At 39.4% G+C, this 21,331-nt stretch overlaps 1 protein-coding gene across 2 annotated transcripts in view; it reads right to left on the reverse strand.

Annotated features, from left to right (window-relative positions):
* TBC1D4 (TBC1 domain family member 4) overlaps nucleotides 1-19,707 on the reverse strand; it is a 222,076-nt gene extending 202,369 nt beyond the window's left edge. The window contains exon 1 of one of the 2 annotated variants that reach the window (XM_069066800.1): nucleotides 18,318-19,707. In XM_069066800.1, the coding sequence (XP_068922901.1) occupies nucleotides 18,318-18,857 (540 nt within the window). In that variant the 5' untranslated portion in view covers nucleotides 18,858-19,707. The remainder of the gene's footprint in view (nucleotides 1-18,317) is intronic. The other variant, XM_069066798.1, reaches the window with a different exon arrangement.
* Between the last annotated feature and the right edge of the window lie 1,624 nt (nucleotides 19,708-21,331).

The raw sequence follows: 21,331 nt of genomic DNA on the forward strand, positions 1-21,331 counted from the left end.
GAGAGAGAGAGAGAGAGAGAGAGAGAGAGAGAGAGAGAGAGAGAGAGGCAGCCAGGGTTAAGTGACTTGATCAAGGTCACAAAGCTAGTAGGTGTCAAGTGTCTGATGCCAATCTTGAACTCAGATCCTCCTGACTCCAGAGCCAGTACTCTACTTTGCCACCTAGTTGCCCCAGGGTTTGTTTGGGTTTTTTTTGGTATTACAGAAAGTAAAGAATCTTTTTTCTATAAATCATGTGTTATGTTTATAAATAGATGTCATGATCATAACAAAATAGTTCCTGGAAAAGCTACAAATGTCTAAAAAAGTATTACTGAATTTGGTATAATAAAAAAAGAACTTTTAAACAAAAAAAATTCAGAGAAACAAGATTATTTTTCAATTAGAAACTTCTTGATGGAAATACTCTCAAGTATTTATCCATGTACATGTTTACTACAGTAACCCATATATGGATTTAGAAACAGAAAGATCCTTTGAGGTCACCTAATTCAACATTCTTATTTTACAGCTGCAGAAACTGAGATCCATAAGATTGTTCCAGATTACATATACATTAAGTAGCAAATTAGATTGTTGCTCATCCTGTATTCCTTTTTTTACTTTCACTCATGACCCCCCTCCTCTCCTCCCAGGTCCCCTCTGTTTCTAAGGACTATGGTTTTCACTTTTGCAAAATCTCTCAAATACACCTCCTCCTTTCCTCAGACACTGCCACCATTGCCTTATGCCTGGATTATTGCAGTAGCCTGCCTGCCTCAAGTCTCTCCCTATTCCAATCCATCCTCTGTTCAATTGCCAGTGTTTTTCCTAAAGTTCAATTTGGACCATGTCAGCCCCTTTCCCCCCAACTCAATAAACTCCACTGGCTCCTTATCACCACCAGGATCAAATAAAAATTCCTCTATTTGGCATTCAGAGCCCTTCATAACCTACTCTCCTCTCCGTACCTCCTTTTCCAATCTTATTACACATTATTCCCTGCCATATGCCCTTTGATCCAGTGACACTGGAACCAGAGATGGGAATGTTCCCCCTAGGAGATGGCTCCTCCTCCTTCTGTTGACAGGACAGTTCTGGCAAGAATTTGGTAACAATGGAGATGAGAACTGCCTCCTATTTCGTTGTCACAAAAATGTATGTTTCATCCTGCATACTTGGTCCATCACATCTCTGACTAGAAGTGCGTATTATTCTTTGTCATCATGTCATCTGCTGTAATCATGGCTGATCATTCCACTTATCAGAGATCTTGAGTCTTTCAAAGTTACTCATTTTAACAATGTTGATGCTTTAATATAAATTGTTCTTCCAGTCCCGCTCATTTCACTGTTCATTGGTTCATAAAAGTCTTCTCAGGTACCCCTGAAAATCAGCCCCTAGATATTCATTTTGTCACCAGCATGTTCATTGTCTTCCACAATTCTGGCATTGTCCTCATCCCCCAGCAAATTGTACTTACTACCTTTTGAGGAAACTAACTCGCAAAAATTTTGTTAGGAAAACAGGTCAGGTATGTTTACAGTTTTAAAAACATCACACATTTAAACAAATCTGCCTTTGTTATTAATGGACCTTACACACACTAGAAATCTCTCCAGAGCAAGGTGAAGAGGTTCTTGACCTTTTTTGTAAAGGTTTTGTAAAAAAAAAAAATTCTACAGTCATGGCCCCCTTGGGTAGTTTAGCCATTTAGGATTATAAAGGAAACAAATTATGTTGAAATAAAGATGCAACTTTTTCCCATTCAAGTTCGTAGACACCCAGTGTCCATTGACCCCTTAGGAGTTCATGAACCCAAGATTAAGAACCTCTAGGCTAGAGAAAAGCTCTGTCCTCATAACTCACAAGCAGATTCCTCTCTCCTATTCCAAGTAAGGTTCACTGTAGCTTATTACCAGTTGTCTCCTCTTTCCCATCACCTGGATGTTATGGCTTCTGCCTATGTGAACACTATTTGTTGGCTCTTAGGAAAACTCTCTCTCTCTGTCTCTGTCTCTCTCTGTCTCTCTCTGTCTCTCTCTGTCTCTCTCTCTCTCTCTCTCTCTCTCTGTCTCTCTCTCTCTCTCTCTCTTTCTCTGTCTCTCTCTGTCTCTCTCTCTCTCTCTCTGTCTCTCTCTCTCTGTCTCTCTCTGTCTCTGTCTCTGTCTCTCTCTCTCCCCACTATTATCCCTCTATCTAAGATCTTGCTACAGGGCACCTGGGTGGAATTTTATTCAAATAAAAATTTTAAAAGACTACCTCCAAAAATATTTAGAAAAAATAATGAAGAAAAAAACTGACTTCTTATGGTTTGACCCACAAGCTTAGGAAAAAAATATTTATAATAGCTAATATACATTCACTCAATCAATCAACAAATATTTATTAAGCACCTACTATGTACCAGATACTGTGCCAGGTACTAAGGAAACAAATACAAAAAATGAAATCATTCCCACTCACAATGAGGTTTTTAAATGGTGAAGAAAACAAGTATATTGAAAAATATAAACAGCGTTGTAATGGCAAGCACAGTAGTAGTTCACACCTTGTTTCAGCTATTGAATTAACAATTTATTTCAATTCAAGTTTCTTTTGAGCCTTGTATCAAGTCTGTTAAGAAACAGAACGTGTGAATCCCACAACTTGTGAACCCTAAAACTCATGAACTCCTGCAACAGGAAGGGGAGGATCTAATATAAGGAGAGGTCTTGACTAGAGACAACAGAACTGAGAAGAGGACTCGTGGTGGCAGAGTCAAGAAGGAGAAAAATTGTGGTATACCAGCACTCTGTCTGCTCTGTCAGTGTTGATGTTTGTTTCTGATACTTTGTACAGAAGCCCTAGGACCTTATTGGAAGCCCTGAAAGAGGATTTTCTATTGTATGTTTACAGAAGTCCTGGAGGAGGGTTTTGGAGGTCATGGGGCTTTACTGATGATTTGTGCTGACCTCTTGGACCTTGTTTGTGGGTCTGTGTTGATTTCTATGTTGATGGTTTGTGTTGACCTGTTGGACCTTGTTGGTTGGTCTGAGTTGATTTCACAGGCAGATAGTGAATTGATGATGGTGCCAGCAATGTTGCATGAATATTATTGTGGCTCTGTCAAGCTTTGTCTTCCCAGAAACAGGAACTGTGAAAGACTTGAGGTGGACTGGACACTGTCAACTTCAATATGGAATGGAACTGGATGAAGAACTGGACAAGGAGCTGGACAAGGAACTGGGAGCTACCTGCGTTTGAGCCCAGGTGACAGTTGGAGCTGGTACCATGGAAGAGGAACCATGGAAGCTGAGAGCCAGCCTCAAGTCAAGCTGAAAGAAGACTTTACTTGGATACTGTGTACTGAATGAGAAGATTATGATTTACTGTGACCTAGGGGTGGAGAACTTTCATTTTTGTACTTTGGGACTGAATTAAGGATTTGGTGATTGACTAAATGAATGTACATAGTTTTAAACAATGTGGCCGTTTTAGTGATAAGTTGTAACATTGTGAATGCTGTACCTTGATTTTCTGTGAATATTTTGCTCTGATTTGTTATTGAATAAATAGAGTTCGCTATACTATGTAATAAGAGCCTTGAAAGCTGTTCACAGCAACAGTACTCTGGAAAGCTGCTCATGAGTGGCTTTACAAGCATATAGAGTGAATAAATACATATATGCAAATATATACATTTACATATAATATATATGCATACATGCATGCACACACACAACATAGTTAAAGTACAACAGTCTGGGAGGCAGGGCATTAGCAGGCAGAGTATCAGGAAGGTTTTATGCCTAAGATGTTTCCCAAACTAAGTGAAAGGAAGGGAGGGATTCTATAAGGCAGATGTGAGGACGGAATGAATAGAGTGTCCTTTGAAGAAAAGAGAAGCCAGTCAGACTGGATTACAGAGTGAAGAAGGGGGAGTGATATCCAACGAGGCTGGAAAAACAGATTTGGGCCAGGTTGTGTAGGAACTTAAAAGTTAAACACAGGAGTTCATTGTCTAGAGGCAATAGGAAGCAAATGCAGTTGTTTGGGTAAGGAAGTAGTGATCAGGTCTAAACTTAAAGAAATTTACTTTGACACTACTCTGTAGGAAGGGCTTGAATGACAAGAGACTTGAAGTATCAAGACAAATCAGGAGGCTTCCTGCAAGAATCTGAGTAAGAGGTGGTGGGGACCTGAATTAAGGTGGTAGCTCTGAAAGCAGAGAGAAGTATTCAGATGTGGGGAAAGTTATGAAGGTAGCAGCAGAATATGTAGCAATTGACTGGATATGTGGTACAAGAGGGACGATCAAAGATTATAAACCCAAGACAATGGAAGGATAGTGGTGCTTTTGACAGAAATAGGAAAGTTAGGAAGAGAGAAGGATTTATTTAGGGAAAAAGATAATAAGTTTAGTTTTAGACATATTAATTTTAAGATACCTCTAGAATATCAAGTTTAAAATGTCCAAAAGGCAACTTTGAAAGCATTAGAGAAGGAACCAATTGACAGGGAGATATAGTAGATTTAAGAAAGAAAGGAATGATTGAAGATATCAGGGAAAGCAAGAGGGAATGAGATCAAATGTACATGTAGAGAGGTTGGCCTTGTCAAGGAGAGAAGTCACCTCTTTCTCAGAGAACGGGAGATGACATCAAGGATTTTTGAGATGAAAATACGGGAGAAGAGACAGCTTTTGTCAAATGGCCTCAACTTTTCATAAAAGTAAAAGGCAAGGTCCTTGGAGACCTTGGAGAGGAAAGGAAGGAGTTGGAGATGCTGGGCCTTCTGGAAGGAAGAGAAGGTTTAAATAGCTGCTGTGGAGAGTCAATTAGAGAGAAATAAAAGGACTATCTTGGGGTGGCTAGGTGGCGCAGTGAATAGAGCACCAGCCTTGGAGTCAGGAGGACATGAATTCAAATCTGACCTCAGACACTTAATACTTACTACCCATGTGACCTTGGACAAGTCACTTAACCCCAATTGCCCTGCCTTCTCCTTCCAAAAAGAAAAAAAAAAAGACTATCTTGCGGCAGTGACGGCCCAGTTGAGGTTGGATAACATAAATTTGTAAAGTAATTTATAACAATGAACAAAAAAAATGAAGAGATTTTTTGCCATCTTAGATGAAACTTTTTCCATATCTTCTCATTAGCATAAGCCACTCACTCACTACTCTGTATTGGTGAGATGACAATTCATGCTTCTTTGGCAGAACAAGTAGGACATTCAAGTTTAGTGAAAGAATAAATAAAAGACTTTCAAATTATACTTTCCCTGAGTGTTCAATCAATGATTGATTTTTGCTTTGATTATAACTCTTAGCAAATGAAAGTATATTTGCATTTCAAGGGCTTATTTTAATTGTTTACTCAAATACACCAAGGCGATCTCAATGATCTCATCATTTTAGATGTTCCCTCCGACCATGTGGATCTCAAGTCAACCATTCCTGCCCCATTTGTCCAGGTCTTCCCATAAGTTCACCACAGAGGGTCCAACCAACACTGTGGAGGCCTCCCATACTTTCTCCTAACCTTGAAAGAATACCTGTCCATTTGGCATACTTATTATTTTCTCTCCACAAGACCATTCCGTCATCTTTTTCTATCATATACTTCCTTAATGACATCCTCATTTTGTTATATATTACATTCTGCTCATCTCCACTATGCATATCTCCACTGCCCTCACATTTTACACCAAGAAGCTAGGCTCCAGTATTTTCTGATAACACTCACGTCCTTAGGTTTTCATTATGATAAAAATTTCCTAAGTAATATCTCTGCCTGGGTCCATCCCTTTTATTTTATCCTAAATTAATTTATTCCTGTTATGTCCTAAAACACTCATTTCAAGTAGAAAAAAATCCCTGTTCCAGCATGCCTCCAGTGATTATCCAGTGCCTACAAGGAAAAGTCCAAAATTCAAGTTCCTCTTCAGTTTGGTCTCTGGTTCTGTATTTGGCCTTATCTGTTATGACAGTCAAACAAAAACCCTTAGCACTAGCTGAAGTTTGCCCTCTTCCACACTATAAGCCTCTGTGACTATTCCCTCCTCCCTCCCTTCCTTCTCCTGCCCCTCCCCAGTTTACATACACATTTAGGGTTCTTCTATCCAAATCCTACAACATTAGCCTTACTTCTTCTAAGAGGCTTTCCAAGACTGCTGTATTGTTTGTAAAACATACTTCAACAAGTAACAACACTTTATGATATATAACTTTTCTATGTGTCTTGTTTTGACTCTCTAATTCAGTTCCAAGATCTTGGAGGATTAAGAGCATGATGTGTTAGGAAAAGAACTGCATTTGGAATCAGAGGAACTGTGTTCAAAACACAGTTCTGTTATTTCATATATATATGAATATATACACACATACATACACATGCATATATGTGTATGTATGTACGTATATAACTTCTGGCAAGTCTCAACCTCAGTTTCCTCCCTAGAAAGATGGCAGTTGGACTACACAACCTCTATGGTTCCTTCCCATTCTACATCTAGGATCCTATGAATATTCTCAAATTCTTCCACTGAAGTCTCATGATGCTTCATGGTAGTCTGAAGGTGACCCTGAGTTCTCAAAGACTTTGCTAACAGGGTCTAGGCTTTGACAGTTTCTATGAGAACAATTCGTTCGAATGGCCATGAAGGCAGCTGAAGTCGGTGTTGTGAAATGTTTAGAACCTGGTCAGACATGAAACATTCCAAGGTCATCCACTGAATCCCAGGCCACTGCCAGTTGTCCTGACTTTTGTCCTGCCACTTGTCCTGACTTCAATGACTCAGAAAAAGAGTGAATCTGATGACTTTGAGCAGCTCTGCCTCACTAAATCCAATTGATGCACAAGTCAATACATCACCCTGTGATGTCACTGGCCTTCTTCAACAACAAAGGGCAAATAACAACACCAAGCCAGAAAGGTTTCAAGTACAAGCTGGCAACCTCGATCTACCAATATGCACCAATCTCTAGAACAGTAGAAGGTACCCATGCCAATAAAATCATAGGTTTTCAAAGGAAGTAGTTTCTAAAACCCCATCTTCAACATCAAGTCTTTCTTCCATTAATTATTTCTATATATAGATTATATATATTTATTTGCATATTGTCTCTCCCATATGAGCTCCTCGAGGAGAAAAGCTATCTTTTCCCTCCTTTTGTATCCCTAGTGCCTAGCATATATTAGGCACTTAACAAATGATTATCGATTTACTGATTGAAGTAAACTAAAGTCAGGGTGAATAACTCTCTTAAATTACCTACTATACTTAAAATCAAAGCAAAATACACACACAAGGTAAACCTTATGTCAAATCTAGATGTATGCAAAACAGTTAGCTAGATCTTCACATAAATGATTTGCAGAATTATTTATCATCTATAAAATGAAGTGGTATGAATTTACTGATCTGTGATCCATACATTTCAAAGTGGGCTATATTGGTAAGTAGACATTTCTAAGAAAATGAGTGCGGACAGGGAAGAAAATGAGACTAAGATTATTTGATTCTATTTAATTAGACTCACAATTAAAATCACTATATTAATAACTGGCATAGCTAAGAATAAAGTGCTCATAAGTGTTTATTTTCTTAAGTGGAGTCCTTGACATGGATTTTACACTGAAAAAACTATAGTAGTCACTGTTCCATATTATAATGGGCATATGAAAACATTAAGCATTAAGTATCTTTTTTAAACCCAACCTCATAACACTAAGAAAATAAGAGAGGACTAGAACACTGATTAAGTAATCCACTAAATAATATTCCTTAGGTAGGCACATTTCTATTTCTATTTATATGTTAAGGAGGCTCACATGATATGGACATTCCCTAACTGCAGCCTACAACAAGAACTTTCAAAGAAACAGCAAAATAATTACCAATAAAATTCATTCACTTATTCATGCATTTATTTAATAGTCCAGTATTAAATTCCTTTGGTAAAGCTATAAACCTACATGAAGAAAACCCACAATTAAGCCAGCCAACTAAATATTTGTAGTTCCATATCTAATTTACCAAGATCATATAAAGTAAAATATTAAAGTTAAAACAACTTAGCCAGTGGCTCAAGGGGGAAAAATACATGGAAACCAGAGCTATCAACTAATATTCTTCAGACTCCCACCTGTACCCACCTCCATGAAAGAGAAACAGAAGTATTATTTTAAGAGAAGTTTGTTTTCTTCTTAAACAAAAATTTCATGTTTACAAAGACTTGTAGGGATAAAAAGTATAATTTTCTCTTAGCAGTTTTTAAGTATTTTAAAATTCTTATTTAAAAATAATTTTAGCTAGATTATGGGTATTAAAAACAATGTTTTTAATAAAATATTTTCATTTCTTATACTTCTACCAATACTCTGATTATACTTCTGTATAGGCTGCAAGAGAATGTTTTCAAAAATAAACTTCAGGTAGCATCTGGAAAATGCAACAAAAAATTGACATCTTTCTATTAAAGTTAATAAGATAACTAGGTCTTAAAAAACAGTGAACTTTAATATATAATAAGGAAAAAGCACTAAAACAACCCAACTACTAATGACCAGCCACAAATTCATTCTAAGTGAACTGAATACCTGGAAGATTTTTAAATGAATAACTAACTTCCAATGTCAGTTTAATAGGTTTTGAATGAAGTGTGAGTTATAACATTCCAGAGTGAAAGCAAACAATAGCCCACATGCCAATGATACTCCAAGCAGACTCCTACACCCAAAGGAGCTAGATTTAAATCAATATTTCCTGAAGACCACATTTAAACAAAGAAATTTTGAATGCTCTACTAAAATAAGTTTTGAGTTAAGGAAATTAGGCCTGCTCACATGGGCCAAATTAAATGAAGATTTGAAGTGATTTTCAGTTTTAGTCATTTAGAGAGGGAGAAAGACTGGAAGACTGGAAGTAAGAAAAAGATATTGCCTATATTATTCAGATGGCTCATCTGTATTCATATGATTTAAGTAAGAATTCTCAAACTTAACCTTGCTCATTTTCCTAGGTCAAGGTTTGCTAAAATATTAGCCATGGTCTTTTCCTTTTTCCTTTTTTGGTGTGGCTGAAGATCTTATTTTGTTAACAGAGAGACAACAGTGATGTAGTGGGAAAAATCCTAGTTCAAGAGATAGAGAATCTGGATTCCAACCCTATTTCTGGGTGACTTACTTTGAACTTTGGACAAGTTATTTAGCCTGTCTAAACTTCACTGTTTTTAATAAAATATTTTTCATCTACAAATTTAGGAGATTGTTTTCAGTGAACTCGAAGGTCTCTTCAGATTACATGAACACATCAGACAATCTCAACAACATACTACATGAAGAAGGAAGAGGACTGCCAATCTGACTCCTGAAGCTGAAGGAGTAGAAGCCAACAGGGAAGGACCAGGACAGCTGGATCTTGTCAACCCATCCTGCCACTGTGTTGAGATGCTGAGACAGTGCATGTCAGATGTAAAGGGACATTTTATTTGTTCATCAGCTTCCAAATGTCTGTTTATCTTCTGAGGGGAGTCTAATGGGTTGTATTATCATGCTTATCTGTTTCTGTATCTATCCATGAGCTCTTGTGAGTCCTTTGTATTTGATTCATTTGGGGGGGGGGCGTAAAATAAGGACTGTCTGATAACTAATATACATGTGGCATACTGAATGCTTACACAGGATTTCAAAACCCTGCGACTCCAAATTTGAGGAAAACCAGATACAAACGATACCTAAAATTATTTTGGGGACTTTATACCAGAATAAAACTCCAAGGTGTAGGTCATTATTTTAAGGAGAAATTAATCCTCTTTAGATCAGGCTCCAAGATTTGTTCCGATCTGTACAAGCCCAGAGTCCCCACAGAAGGCTTCACATCCCAAATTACCTTCCTCTATATACTTTGCATTTGCTTATACAGACAGTGTATACCATTCTCCTTAAAGGTAGGTACCATTTTGGTTGTTTGTCTTTGTATTCTCATATACAATATGTAGCATAGCACCTGACACATAGTATGTGCTTAATAAAAGTTTGAATAGTTGAATCTACATTATCAAGGCTCTATTAGAATCCAACAATCACAAATTTGGAAGAGACATAAGAGGTCATCTAGTTCAACTCTTACACATTTCTCAACTAAAACATCTCCAACAAGCGATCATCAAACCTCTGTTTGAAGACTTCCAGTAATGATAAATTTTCTTTCCTCCTTGGCCCTACCTACCACAACAACATGTTCCACTTTTAAGCAGCTCAAATTCTTTAGAAATGTTACCTTATATCAAGTCAAAATCTTTCTCCTAGTAACTTCCATAATAGTTCCCACCAAAGTGACAAGATTTTTCATCAAAGCAATGATTAATTCATTCATCAGCAATTCAAAAAAAACTCACTTGAAAGGATTTGTCTGCTGTTTTGAATATGGTTACATCTTAGAATCTAATAAGGGTTTTTTTTTTACCAAAAGGAAAAAAAAAAACCCACTAGTTTAAAATTATAACTATAATCTAGAAAATTAATTACATTCACAGTGCAAATAAAGCTGGTCCATCATTTTTTTGCCTAGTAATGTTAATAATGGATTGTCACTGATTAATAGATGTACAAAAATTATACAAGATGAGAAGGCAAAGGTAAGTTGTAATGTGTAGCACTGTAGGGAGTCACCACATCAGTGAAATCATGAATTTATTTAAGTTTTTAAATGATGTCATTAATACATTGTAACCAAACCCTTCAATAACGTCCAAGAACTTCACTATAAAAAAGCCAATTCCTCAGATGAAAGGCTCACCCCACGCCCTACCTCCTACCCCCAAGTCTAGGTTTGTTTTTAATACTTAGACAATTAGAGAATTGTTTTGAGAGAGAGCTAGCAAGACGGGAAAACCCGTGAAAGAGAACCAAACCTGTATCAACCAACCCCCACAGCCCAAATAACAGAGGACTTGTATAGGACAGCTCATCCCATCTGCCATGAAAAAAGAAAAAAATAATAATCCGGGGTCAAGGAAGTAACAGAAAAGTTATGGAGAGGGAGGAATCTTTGCCATCATTAAAATGAAAATACAAATACAAGGAGAAATAGGGAATAGAGACATAAGGGCTATGACTAACAAGTCATGATGAGCACAATATAAGCTGAAATTCATTTTTAAGTGTAAGTAGTTGCAAATCTAAGTTTAATTATATTTTTTTAAACTAAGGGCATTTTTTCAAGATAATGCTTTCTCAGATCAAGGTAAAGACATATAACTTTGGCTTTAGTAGGCTGGATTGTGGTCCCTGAGGAACTTATCTCCCATTTAGAACACTGCACTTATGAAACAAAATATTTTTTATAATGCTGCTTCACCCAACTTGTTTTTACAATATCATTTAATGAAGCTGAGTGGAGATATGCCTGTGCTCATTCCCCAAGCAGCATTTGAAAAATTTTTATATAAAAATAATACATTTTGAGGCAGCTAGGTGGCACAGTGCACAGGCCCTAGAGTCAGGAGGACCTGAGTTCAAATCCAGTCTCAGACACTTGACACAATTACTAGCCATGTGACTTTGGGCAAGTCACAACCCCAAATGCCCTCCAAAAAGCAAAATAATAATAATAATATATTTGCACATCACAATGGAGTCACTCAAAGGACAAAAAATGTTGCAAAGTACATGTGGTTAAGATGGAAGAATGAAGCACTATTTTTTTTTTCACTCTCAAACTGAACTAACCCTAAACTTAGGTAGAGATTGTAAAATAACTAAAGGAACAAGGGCATTCTGTAGGGTATTGGCCAATGAAACACAAAATAACTGAGTGTGATCAAAATGAGACATTGAGCAATCATATCTCATCTTTCACCATAAAGCTCACAGCTGGGCAGAGGAAGAACATGTGAACATATGCTCCTACACTTCCCCCAGGATATCTGTAGCAGCAGCTATAGGCTTCAATATTTCTTATTCTGTTCCCTCTGCTGCCTCAATCTGCCAGAGAGGCAAAAAGACTGGAGTAGAAAGCTTCCTTCCCTTTCCCCAGAGCCCCTCAAATTTCAAAATGGCTATGCACCCTTAGTGGTCGCCGTAGAAGAAAAAGATGCCACTTGGTAAATTTTGGTCCCTACTCCTGCAATAATGAAGTTCAAGCTAGTTCTACAGTTGAGGAAAAAGAATAAAACCTTGCTAAGGCTACCAAAAAACATTAAGGAACTCTAAACCAATCCTCAATGTCAAGAGAGCTGCCCAGGATGGATACCACAGTAGGAAGAGTGAAGCTAAGGTTTCCCATAACATGATCAGGGTTCATATTTGGGGGTGAAAGGGGAGGATGTAGACAAAAAAGATGAGACAACTGAAGGACAAGGGAGAAAGAACTTATTAAAGGAAAAACCATCTAGCCATAATGGTTTAAAGGTAAAATTAAAAATGCTTAGAAGTTAGCATGATGAATATGGGTTGTCATTTGGGTTATCATTTGATATAAATTCCTCTGATTTTCTGAATATATCCTACTTACAAAAAAGGAAGAAGAATTGAGAAACTGCAGTTTTGGAATATTTGTTCCAAATCAAGTTGAAAGTTCATATCTTGCTTGAAACAATGAAAACAATTTAATCTTTTAAAGAAAGCAATAAAAAGATACCAATTTTATTGTTGAATTTTTACAGTATCAGTTGTAGTTTATCTTTGAAAGCAATACCAAGGAGTATTCAGGAGTACATACATAAGTATAATCAATGAAAATATTTTATGATAATCACTTGTCTTCTAAATGCCCATTGTCACCCTGATTAGTTTTAAAAATGAGTTGCTAAAAGAAAATTACATTTTTAGCCCTCCTAAAAAACACATAAACCTTAAATATTTGTTTAAAAAAAAGACAAACATTTCTCTTTTTTAACATTTTCATTAAGCTTTAATAAAATAAGCCTTTCTCTTACATATGTATCCATCCACCTTTCAGATACAGTGTCTAAATGGAAAAAAATTTTGAAACAGTCAATCAAATAAAACAAATTACTGCTGTTTGTGGAAAAGTCTGTCAATGTGAATTATCTAGATTAGCAGCATGAAGTGAGTCATTATGGTATAATGGAAAAGGTGCTAGATTTGGAATTAGAGGATCATAACTTGATTCCTACTTATTTCTGTCTGACCTTGGAAAACAAACATTTCTTAAAATAATGCTATGATTCCTCTTTCATGGAGGTCTGTGGACTATCTTCCTATTCCCAGAGAACACATTACTATGGCAAGTCTATCATAACACTCCAAGATACTCAAATGTTTCTTCTATCCCAGAGGTGACATTTCCATAAGAGAAAAAAAAATTGAACAGAATTGGTTATTTCTGCACAGACACTGACACTTCCTGTAGGCAGAAGCTTTAGCAGCTCGGTCATCCTTCAGGACAGCAGTCCTGCACATATTGCAAACTTGCCCTATCAAATAAAGGGAATAGGACTATGAGGAAAGACAGTAGCATGAAAAGTCCTCCCAAAACCCTGACTGAATGCTTCTCTCTGACACTTTTCTTAATAGCTGTGAAGCCCACGGGGTAGGAATAACCACATTGTCTTTGCAGTGGTGGTAACATATAAAAAGCACAAAACTCACTTGGAAAAATAATAATAAAAAAAATAATAGCACCGTATTTCTCAAGGTCTTTGCAAGATATTCTCTTACAAAAATTCTGTAAAAGACGAAAAACAGGAGGATGCAAGATCTTAGAGACCAGAGACAGTTTCTTTTCTTTTCTTTTCTTTTTTTTATTCTTCGTATTCTTAATTCAAGTAGAAAACACAAGAGGGAGGCAAAGGGAAAGCTCTCCTGCCTCTTTAATCCAAAAGTCCATTGCAACTTACAAAGCTAGAAAAGGTTATTGTTATTATTTTTTTCAGATGTTGCATATTTAATCAATAAACTATGTCTCTGAACTATATAGTAACAAATACAGCATTTGTTTATAATACGTTTAGAATAACTTCAATTCTCTCCCCACCCTACCATATACCACCAAAATGGGATATGGTCAGAACCTTCGAGGAAATATTTTGCTCTTTTCATGGTTACCACAACTCTACATATTAGAAGAAACTCTGCTGTGTCATTCTAAATCATAAAAACCCTGAGTTGAAGTGAGTCTCATTTGTTGTCTGGTCCAATTCCCACTCCACCCCACCGAAGCATGAATCAATCAATCTCCTCTACAAACACCCCTTACCAGTTCTCATTTGGTCTGAATTTCTCAAGGAATTTGAGTTGAAGGAACCTCAGGTTCCCCTTAGTTCCATCCATACTAAGACTCCCCTCTACAGCCTCCAGGTCTCCCTACTTCTAAAGGCAGCTAATTAATGTTCTTTTGTATTAATTATAGTGAAGACCACCCCAAGCTCTATCCCCAAGAGTTCATAGAAATAAGTAAAACCTTAGTGCTTGGAAGGGACCTTTGCAGACAAGTCAACTAGAGTTTAAAGAGGCTGTACCTCACCAAAATTTCAGGAGGATTTTCTTTCAGTCAGTCAACACAGATTAAGTATTTTCTATGTAAAAGTCACTATACAAGAGAACTTGAGAGATGAGTGTATTCTCTTAATCTAGAATCCCAGAGTGGGAAAAGAATTCATTGATTGCCTAGTCTAACATCAAGCAAACTCCAGCCATGACAAGAGGTCATCTCTATCCACTGTTGAACACTTCTGTGATGAGAGACTCATTATTTCACCAGAAAGCCCATTTCATTTTCAGATAGTCCTGTAAGGAGATTATTCCTAATACAGCTCCTGTAACTACTACCCATTGGCCCTATTTCTACCCACAGAAAACATAAAGAATAAATATAGTCCTTCCACATGACAGCTCTTAATTTTTTTTAAAGACATCTATTACATAAGTCCTTTCTTCCCCAGGGTAAATATCCACTGTTCCATCAACTGATCCTCAGAACAAGGATTCTTAACCATTTAATTCAAGTAACATGCACCTCAATCAATAATCATTTATTAAGTGCCTACTATGTTTTAGTCACTGTGCTAAGCACTGAGGATACAAAAAGAGGCAAAAAAAAATAGTCCCTATCCTCAAGGAGCTTATAATCTAATGAAATTATCTTATGCTTATAGTTTTACCCAAAGCCCTGGCCCAAGGTTCTGCAAATGCCACTGACATGAAATGAAATATGATTTGTCTCCCTCTCATACCCTTCCCAATTCAAAAGGATTAGGGCTACTGTTCCAGTGAATTAAAAGGGGAAAAATTAGTCTAAATATAAACTTGGAATGTATATACATAATGTATATATACTTGAAAAATAACTGTACATTAAAGTTCTAGCACCTAAACTGTAAAGGGAGGGAACAAAGCAAAGACAGAAAACTACAGACCAATATTCCTAATCAATAATGATTCAAAAATTTTATATGAAATATTAGCAAGTAGGCTACAACAACATATTAGAAAGATCACAGGGGCAGCTAGGTAGCTCAGTGAATAGAGCACTGGACCTGGAGTCAGGAGGACCTGAGTTCAAATCCAGCCTTAAACACTTGACACACTTACTAGCTGTGTGACTTTGGGCAAGTCAACCCCAACTGCCCTCCAAAAAGCAAAAATAAAATAAAAGAAAGAAAGATCATACACAATGAGACCAATAGAGGTTTATACAAGGAATGAGTTGATCTGACATAATGAAAAATAACTGAACATCCACTAATATGTCACTGAAACAACTGCTACTATTATAGAAAAATTAGTGGAAACAGAACCTAGGTATCCATAACCCAAAAAGCAAAGTAACTTTTCATTGTTACTGCAAATAGCAATGATATGTTAGACGTCATGCTTTGGTATGATAATTTCTACCAAAAGTAAAAACAAAACAAAAAATAAATCACATTAAATTAACAAGTATGCCAGCCATAAATATGTTAAATAATTAATAATAATTAAATGATAAATTTAATAATAACCACAGGATGTTCATCTGCAAAAAGTTAGTTGCTCCTCATATTGACTTGAGTCAACAAGAACTAGGTTCAATTCCTTGTTCTTATTCATGAGTAAGTTATTTAAACTCTCAGCTTCAGTGTCCTAATCTGCAAAACAAGGGTTATGGTACTCTTAATACCTACCCCTCTTAGATTTATTATCTGGATAGAGTTGAAAATGTATATAAAATACTACATAAATATCATTTATTATAGTAAGGGCAGGGATCTTAACTTATCTAAACTTTCTGACCACCTTCCCCTACCCCCATACTTAGATTAGTACTCTGAACACAGAAGGAACTTAATAAATCTTTGCCCAAAAAATGAAAGCAAAATTACTTCTTTTAAACCTAACACAATTTACTTTTTTGTTTGTTTACACACACACACACACACACACACGTGCGCGCGCCTTTTATGAAAACCTCTGTAACCCAAGAAATCTCCAATAGGGGTATTAAATCAGAATGAAACAAAGAGACTTATTTAAAACAGGATGCTCTCATTTCAGAACTGGACAAACAGTGGAACAGCTTATTTTTATTTATTTATGCTGGTGGGTTGGTTTGCTTACTTATTTATATGTAAATAATACTGTTCCTCCACAGAACCCAAAGCATTTTTCTGGCATTAAATAATTGATTAATTTTAAGTCACGTATTAAGTCCTCACCATGTTATATAAAACTTGTTATAAATAGCTTTATGAATATGTGTTTTAGGAAAAAACTATGGCCATTGTGAGAAGCAGCTGTGGCAAAGTGAATTAGAGCAAACTGAAATATGGATGATCAGATCCAACTGTGCATCAGACAAATGCTAATTGTAGACCACAGACAAAGTCACTAAACTTTGGAGGCAGATGGCTGTGCAATGGGTAAATCCCTGGGCCTGAAGTCAGGAAGACCTGAGTCCAAATTCAGCTTCAGACACTTAATAGCTATGACCCTGGGAAAGTCAATTAACTTCTATTTGCCTCAGTTTCCTCAACTGTAAAATGCGGATAGTAATAGCACCTACCTGGTAGGGTTGCTGGAACATAGTAGATCCTATACAAATCCTCTTCCTAAACCACTCAGCGCCCCAGGACAACTCTCTTAAGTTAATAAGTAGGGGAACTGTGGATCTAAATCAAAAGAGGGAGTTTTCACACTGGAAGTTTTCTATATTCTAAAGATTGCCAGATTGCAGAGCACCATAAATCACTTCTGCAACCCGCCTCTAAGCTTTGTGCTTCATTCTTGTCACTCTTCAACTTAGGGAGAGTTGGACCCATTAGCCATCAGGATATTTCAATTCAACTTAAAAAACAGTAGCAGATGCGCACTTGGAGAAATCTCTGCTCCATTCACCTGTCACATTACCAACTCAACAATAACTAAAAACTGTTCCACAATTTGCCAAGAGTGTTCACCAATATGACCTCATCCCATCCTAACAACACCCCTTTAAATAAAGGTCATTCATCTTACCCACCCACCCACCTGCCCCCTTTTAATAGCTGAGAAGCCTAAATGTCAAAGAGGTTAAGTGATGTGCCTAAAAACAGGTACACAGAAAGGTACACCTATCACAGGCCGACAATTTAATAACAGTGGTCCGACTAAGAGCCACAGGAGTGTGTTCGTTTATGTATCTATTAGCTGTTATCCTGCCTAACCCAATGTAACTTTCCCTTCAGTACGTAAGTTTTCTGCAAAGTTATCAGAAGTTGCTGCTGGGCTGTTCACAATGGCTTCGACAAGCCTAGAAGTGAAAACCCACGGGAGGTGTTGGCCAGGAAGGGCACCCCAACCAAAGCTGCACCCCCTTCTAAATCCTATTCCTCTTAAACAAGAAAAAGAAAGCTGCACGTGACCCATTTTAAATTCCACCTTCCAATCCCGCCAGTCCGGCGTAATCCACGTTAGTTCTCTAGCTGGATTGTCAGTCCGTCAGTCATCAAAGATCTTAGGCGTTGGGCACAGAAAGGAGGCATAAGTCCTTGCTCTCCAGAAGCTCACGGTCAAACTGTCTAGCTTGAGTGAGTCCCTCCCTTGGCACAAGCAACCCCTTCCCTCTGCTTCTCGAGACGTCTTCTCCCCGCCCCCCGCCCCTTCCTTGTCGGAAGCGCTTCTTTCTTTTCCACTTCACTCCCTCCAGAGGTGTTGTACCCACCCCCCAAAAGAGTCTCTCATTAGCAGAGGGAGAAGAAGGGCTGAGCGCTGAGAGAGGAACTTCCCCAAAGCCCCCGTGTGCTTCCCCCTAAACGCAGCAGCGCGACCACGAGAAGCTCTGGCTGGGTTCGGTTTGGTTTGGTTTTTCTTCCTTCTCCCCCCACATCCATGCCCAAGCCGCCCCTGCCCCAGGCGCTCGGGGTCACTTGCCTGGTTGGGGTCGGTGGCCCGAAAAACGTGACAGGCCATCTGGGACTCGGGGTTATCAGGCTGGGCTTTGATTAAGTAGGCAAAGTAGGTAAGGTCGTGGCTGTTGTGGATGAAGCGGGAGATGTGCTGCGCCTTGTGCTCGAAGATGAATACGGACGGGCTGGGCAGTGGGCCGGGGGCTGAAGGGCTGCCCCCCGGAGCCCCGCTGCCGCCCGAGGGGGTGGGGACGCAGCGGAGGTAAGGGGAGCTCAGCAGCAGGAGCACCTCGCGGGCCGTGCCGGGATCCGGCTTCTGGCTCCGACGGCGGATCTCCGCCATCAGCCAGGGCAGCATGGGCAGCGTGGTCCTCCGGTCCAGGCACGACCAGCCCACGTACCACAGCCTGAAGCGCTTCTCCCCGGGCTTGCCCGGCCCGGTCTGGGACGGGCCACCCGCTGTAGCAGCTGGTGCTGCCACTGGATCTGGCTCAGGCTCAGGCTCAGGCTCAGGTCCTAGGGGGTGGGAGAAAGGCTCGTCCTGGATGCAGCTCGGCGCTTCCATAACTCTTCTGTCCGCGAAGAACTCGAGGAAGAGATCTGGTCGAGCCCGGCCGTGCCACGCGAGAGTGAAGGGAAGGGGCCGCCGCGGGCGAAACTGCGCCAACCCGCTCCCGCACTTCTCCTCCTGGCTGGGGCAGCTCCTCGGGTCACAGCCCAGTCCCAAACTCAGGCAGCTGCAGTGCCCCCTCCCCGACTGACAGAGGCCGGTTAGCTAGCAGCGTCTCAGTGCCAGGTACGGCTGACCGCCCCGGGCGAGGCGAAGGCTTCGGCAGGCACCGACAGGAGGGTGTGCGCCCCGCGGCTGGCTGGGCACGCAGGGTCAACGCGGCATCTCTCCCTTGCGCCCTGGCTCGGGTGCCTCCGCTTCCCTTTTGCTCCTCCGCTCCGTCAGAAAACCATGTCCCCCCAAGCGCCGAAAGACTCGCCCCCACCGTCACGATCGCCCCCGGCCTGGGACCACCTCGTGGTCCCCAGATGCCCAGCTGCTGCTGTTGCTATCGCCGCCGCTGAGGCCGCTGCTCAGGTTCCTGCTGCCGCCACTGCGCTTTCCCCTCATCCAAGCGCGCTAGCCTGGAGAAGAGAGGCTGGACAGGGGCGGGGGCGGGGGTGGGGTTGTGTACGAAAGAGTCCTGGGCAGGGGTAGGGGCTGGAGCTGGCTGGAAAGGAGCCGCCTCCTCCGAGGTGACCCGCTGTCACCTGAAAAGGTCGGGGGCTGGGCTAGGCTAGGCGGACTGCGGCGCTGACAGCTCTCCAGCCAGGACGGAGAAAACTACTCCTATGGAAAATAACAAAACAAAACGTGGCCTCTCCGCAGCTGCCGAGGCTCCTACTGCTGCTGCTCCTCCTCCAGCCGCTGCAGCTCCTCCTCCTGCTGTGGGCTCGTCCCCTCCTTCCTTCTGTCTTTAGGGTGGCTCCCGCTCCACTTCTCCTCCCTCTTTTCCCCAGGAGCTGGGAGGGACGCTGACAAATGCGGATATAATGAAATCGCCTTCTCACCTTTGCTTCCTCCACTAGCCACCAGCACTTGCACCTCCTTGCTCCTCTAGCACTTTTCTTCCTTAGTGCCCAAGCTGACCCCACGGCTATCAAATCTTCCGCCCCTGACACCCTTCTTGTTCTCAGTCAAATCTGCTGCCTCCTAGAGAGTGGACCATTCCCAGAAGTTCATAGGGAATTATTTTAAAAACTGGTTTAAAGACCTAGGATGCTAGTTTCTCTAGATTTGTGGGCCATTCCTAGAAATTCATTGGGGATTTTATAAACACTGACTTAAAAACCTACAGTACTAATCGTTTGCTGATTATTTAAGCCTTTACTAATGTTTCCAATGATTTTTTTTAATATAGGCACGACTTTGTGTAGTAACAAAGAACTGAAAACAAGGCCCATTTGTTAAGCGAATTAGAGTACAAGAATGTAATGAAATATTACTGCTCCATAAGAAGTAATAAAAATGAAGAATTCAAAGAAACATAGGAAAACATGGAGAACTGAGATAAAGCCGCAAAGTAAGCAGAACCAGGGAAACAATACCCACAACAAAGTAAAAGGCGGGGAGGGAGGGATATTGAACCCTAAATAATTGTAATAGACATGTTTGGGCCCAAGAAGTGATGACCACCTCTTCTTTGAAGAAGGGGTAGACTATGGGTGATATGACAGTCAGCATGAAGTGTCTTCGGTGTATCAGGTACTTTTCTAAGCTCTGGGAATAGAAAGGCAAAAATTCTTCTGATGTGTTGGTTAGCTCTGATAAGCTGCCTATTTATTCTTGGTTACAAGAGATGGCTCCCTGGGAAAGGAAAATATTTGTAAATGAAGGTGATGTAAAAAGTGTAAACGTGTATATATAAACATGGCTCCCAATACAACTTTTTGACTCCCATTTTGATTTTACAATATCACCAGGTGTTCCCAGCCTAGAGAGCCAGCAGTTTATCTTAATCATAGCTTCTAGGATGCAGAATGACATCACACTTTACACTATTTTCTCTGGAGTTCTTACTATTTCAAAGTTCAAAGATAAACAAAGATATAATTTAATTTTTTCATAATAATCCAGTAGACCATAAATAAAAATCTTAGGAAGTGGGGAAATTCCAGTATACTTAGTGATTTGTTCTAAGAAAAATAGAATCCAAAGTATGGTAGTGTTTTCACTTTATATAGGCATTTCTGGGGATACAAAGAAAGGCCAAAGACAGTGCATGTTTTCAAGGAGCTTGTAATCTAATGGGGAAAACAAAAGGCAAACAAATATGTGCAAGCAAGCTATATACAGGATAATTAGGAAATAATGAACAGAGGAAAGGCAAAAGAGTTTAAAAAAAAAAAAGGATTAGAAAAGGCTTCCTGTAGAAGGTAGGATTTCAGTTGGTACTGGAAGGATAAAAATAACACTATTAGAGACTGACATAAATATATAAGACCTCCAGAAACTAAGCAGTCAAAGAATATGGATAGCTTTCAAAATAA

This window comes from Petaurus breviceps, unplaced genomic scaffold (assembly GCF_028583685.1).
Source record: "Petaurus breviceps papuanus isolate PSGF00001 unplaced genomic scaffold, PetGlider_PUasm1.0 90730, whole genome shotgun sequence".
Lineage (NCBI taxonomy): Eukaryota > Metazoa > Chordata > Mammalia > Diprotodontia > Petauridae > Petaurus > Petaurus breviceps.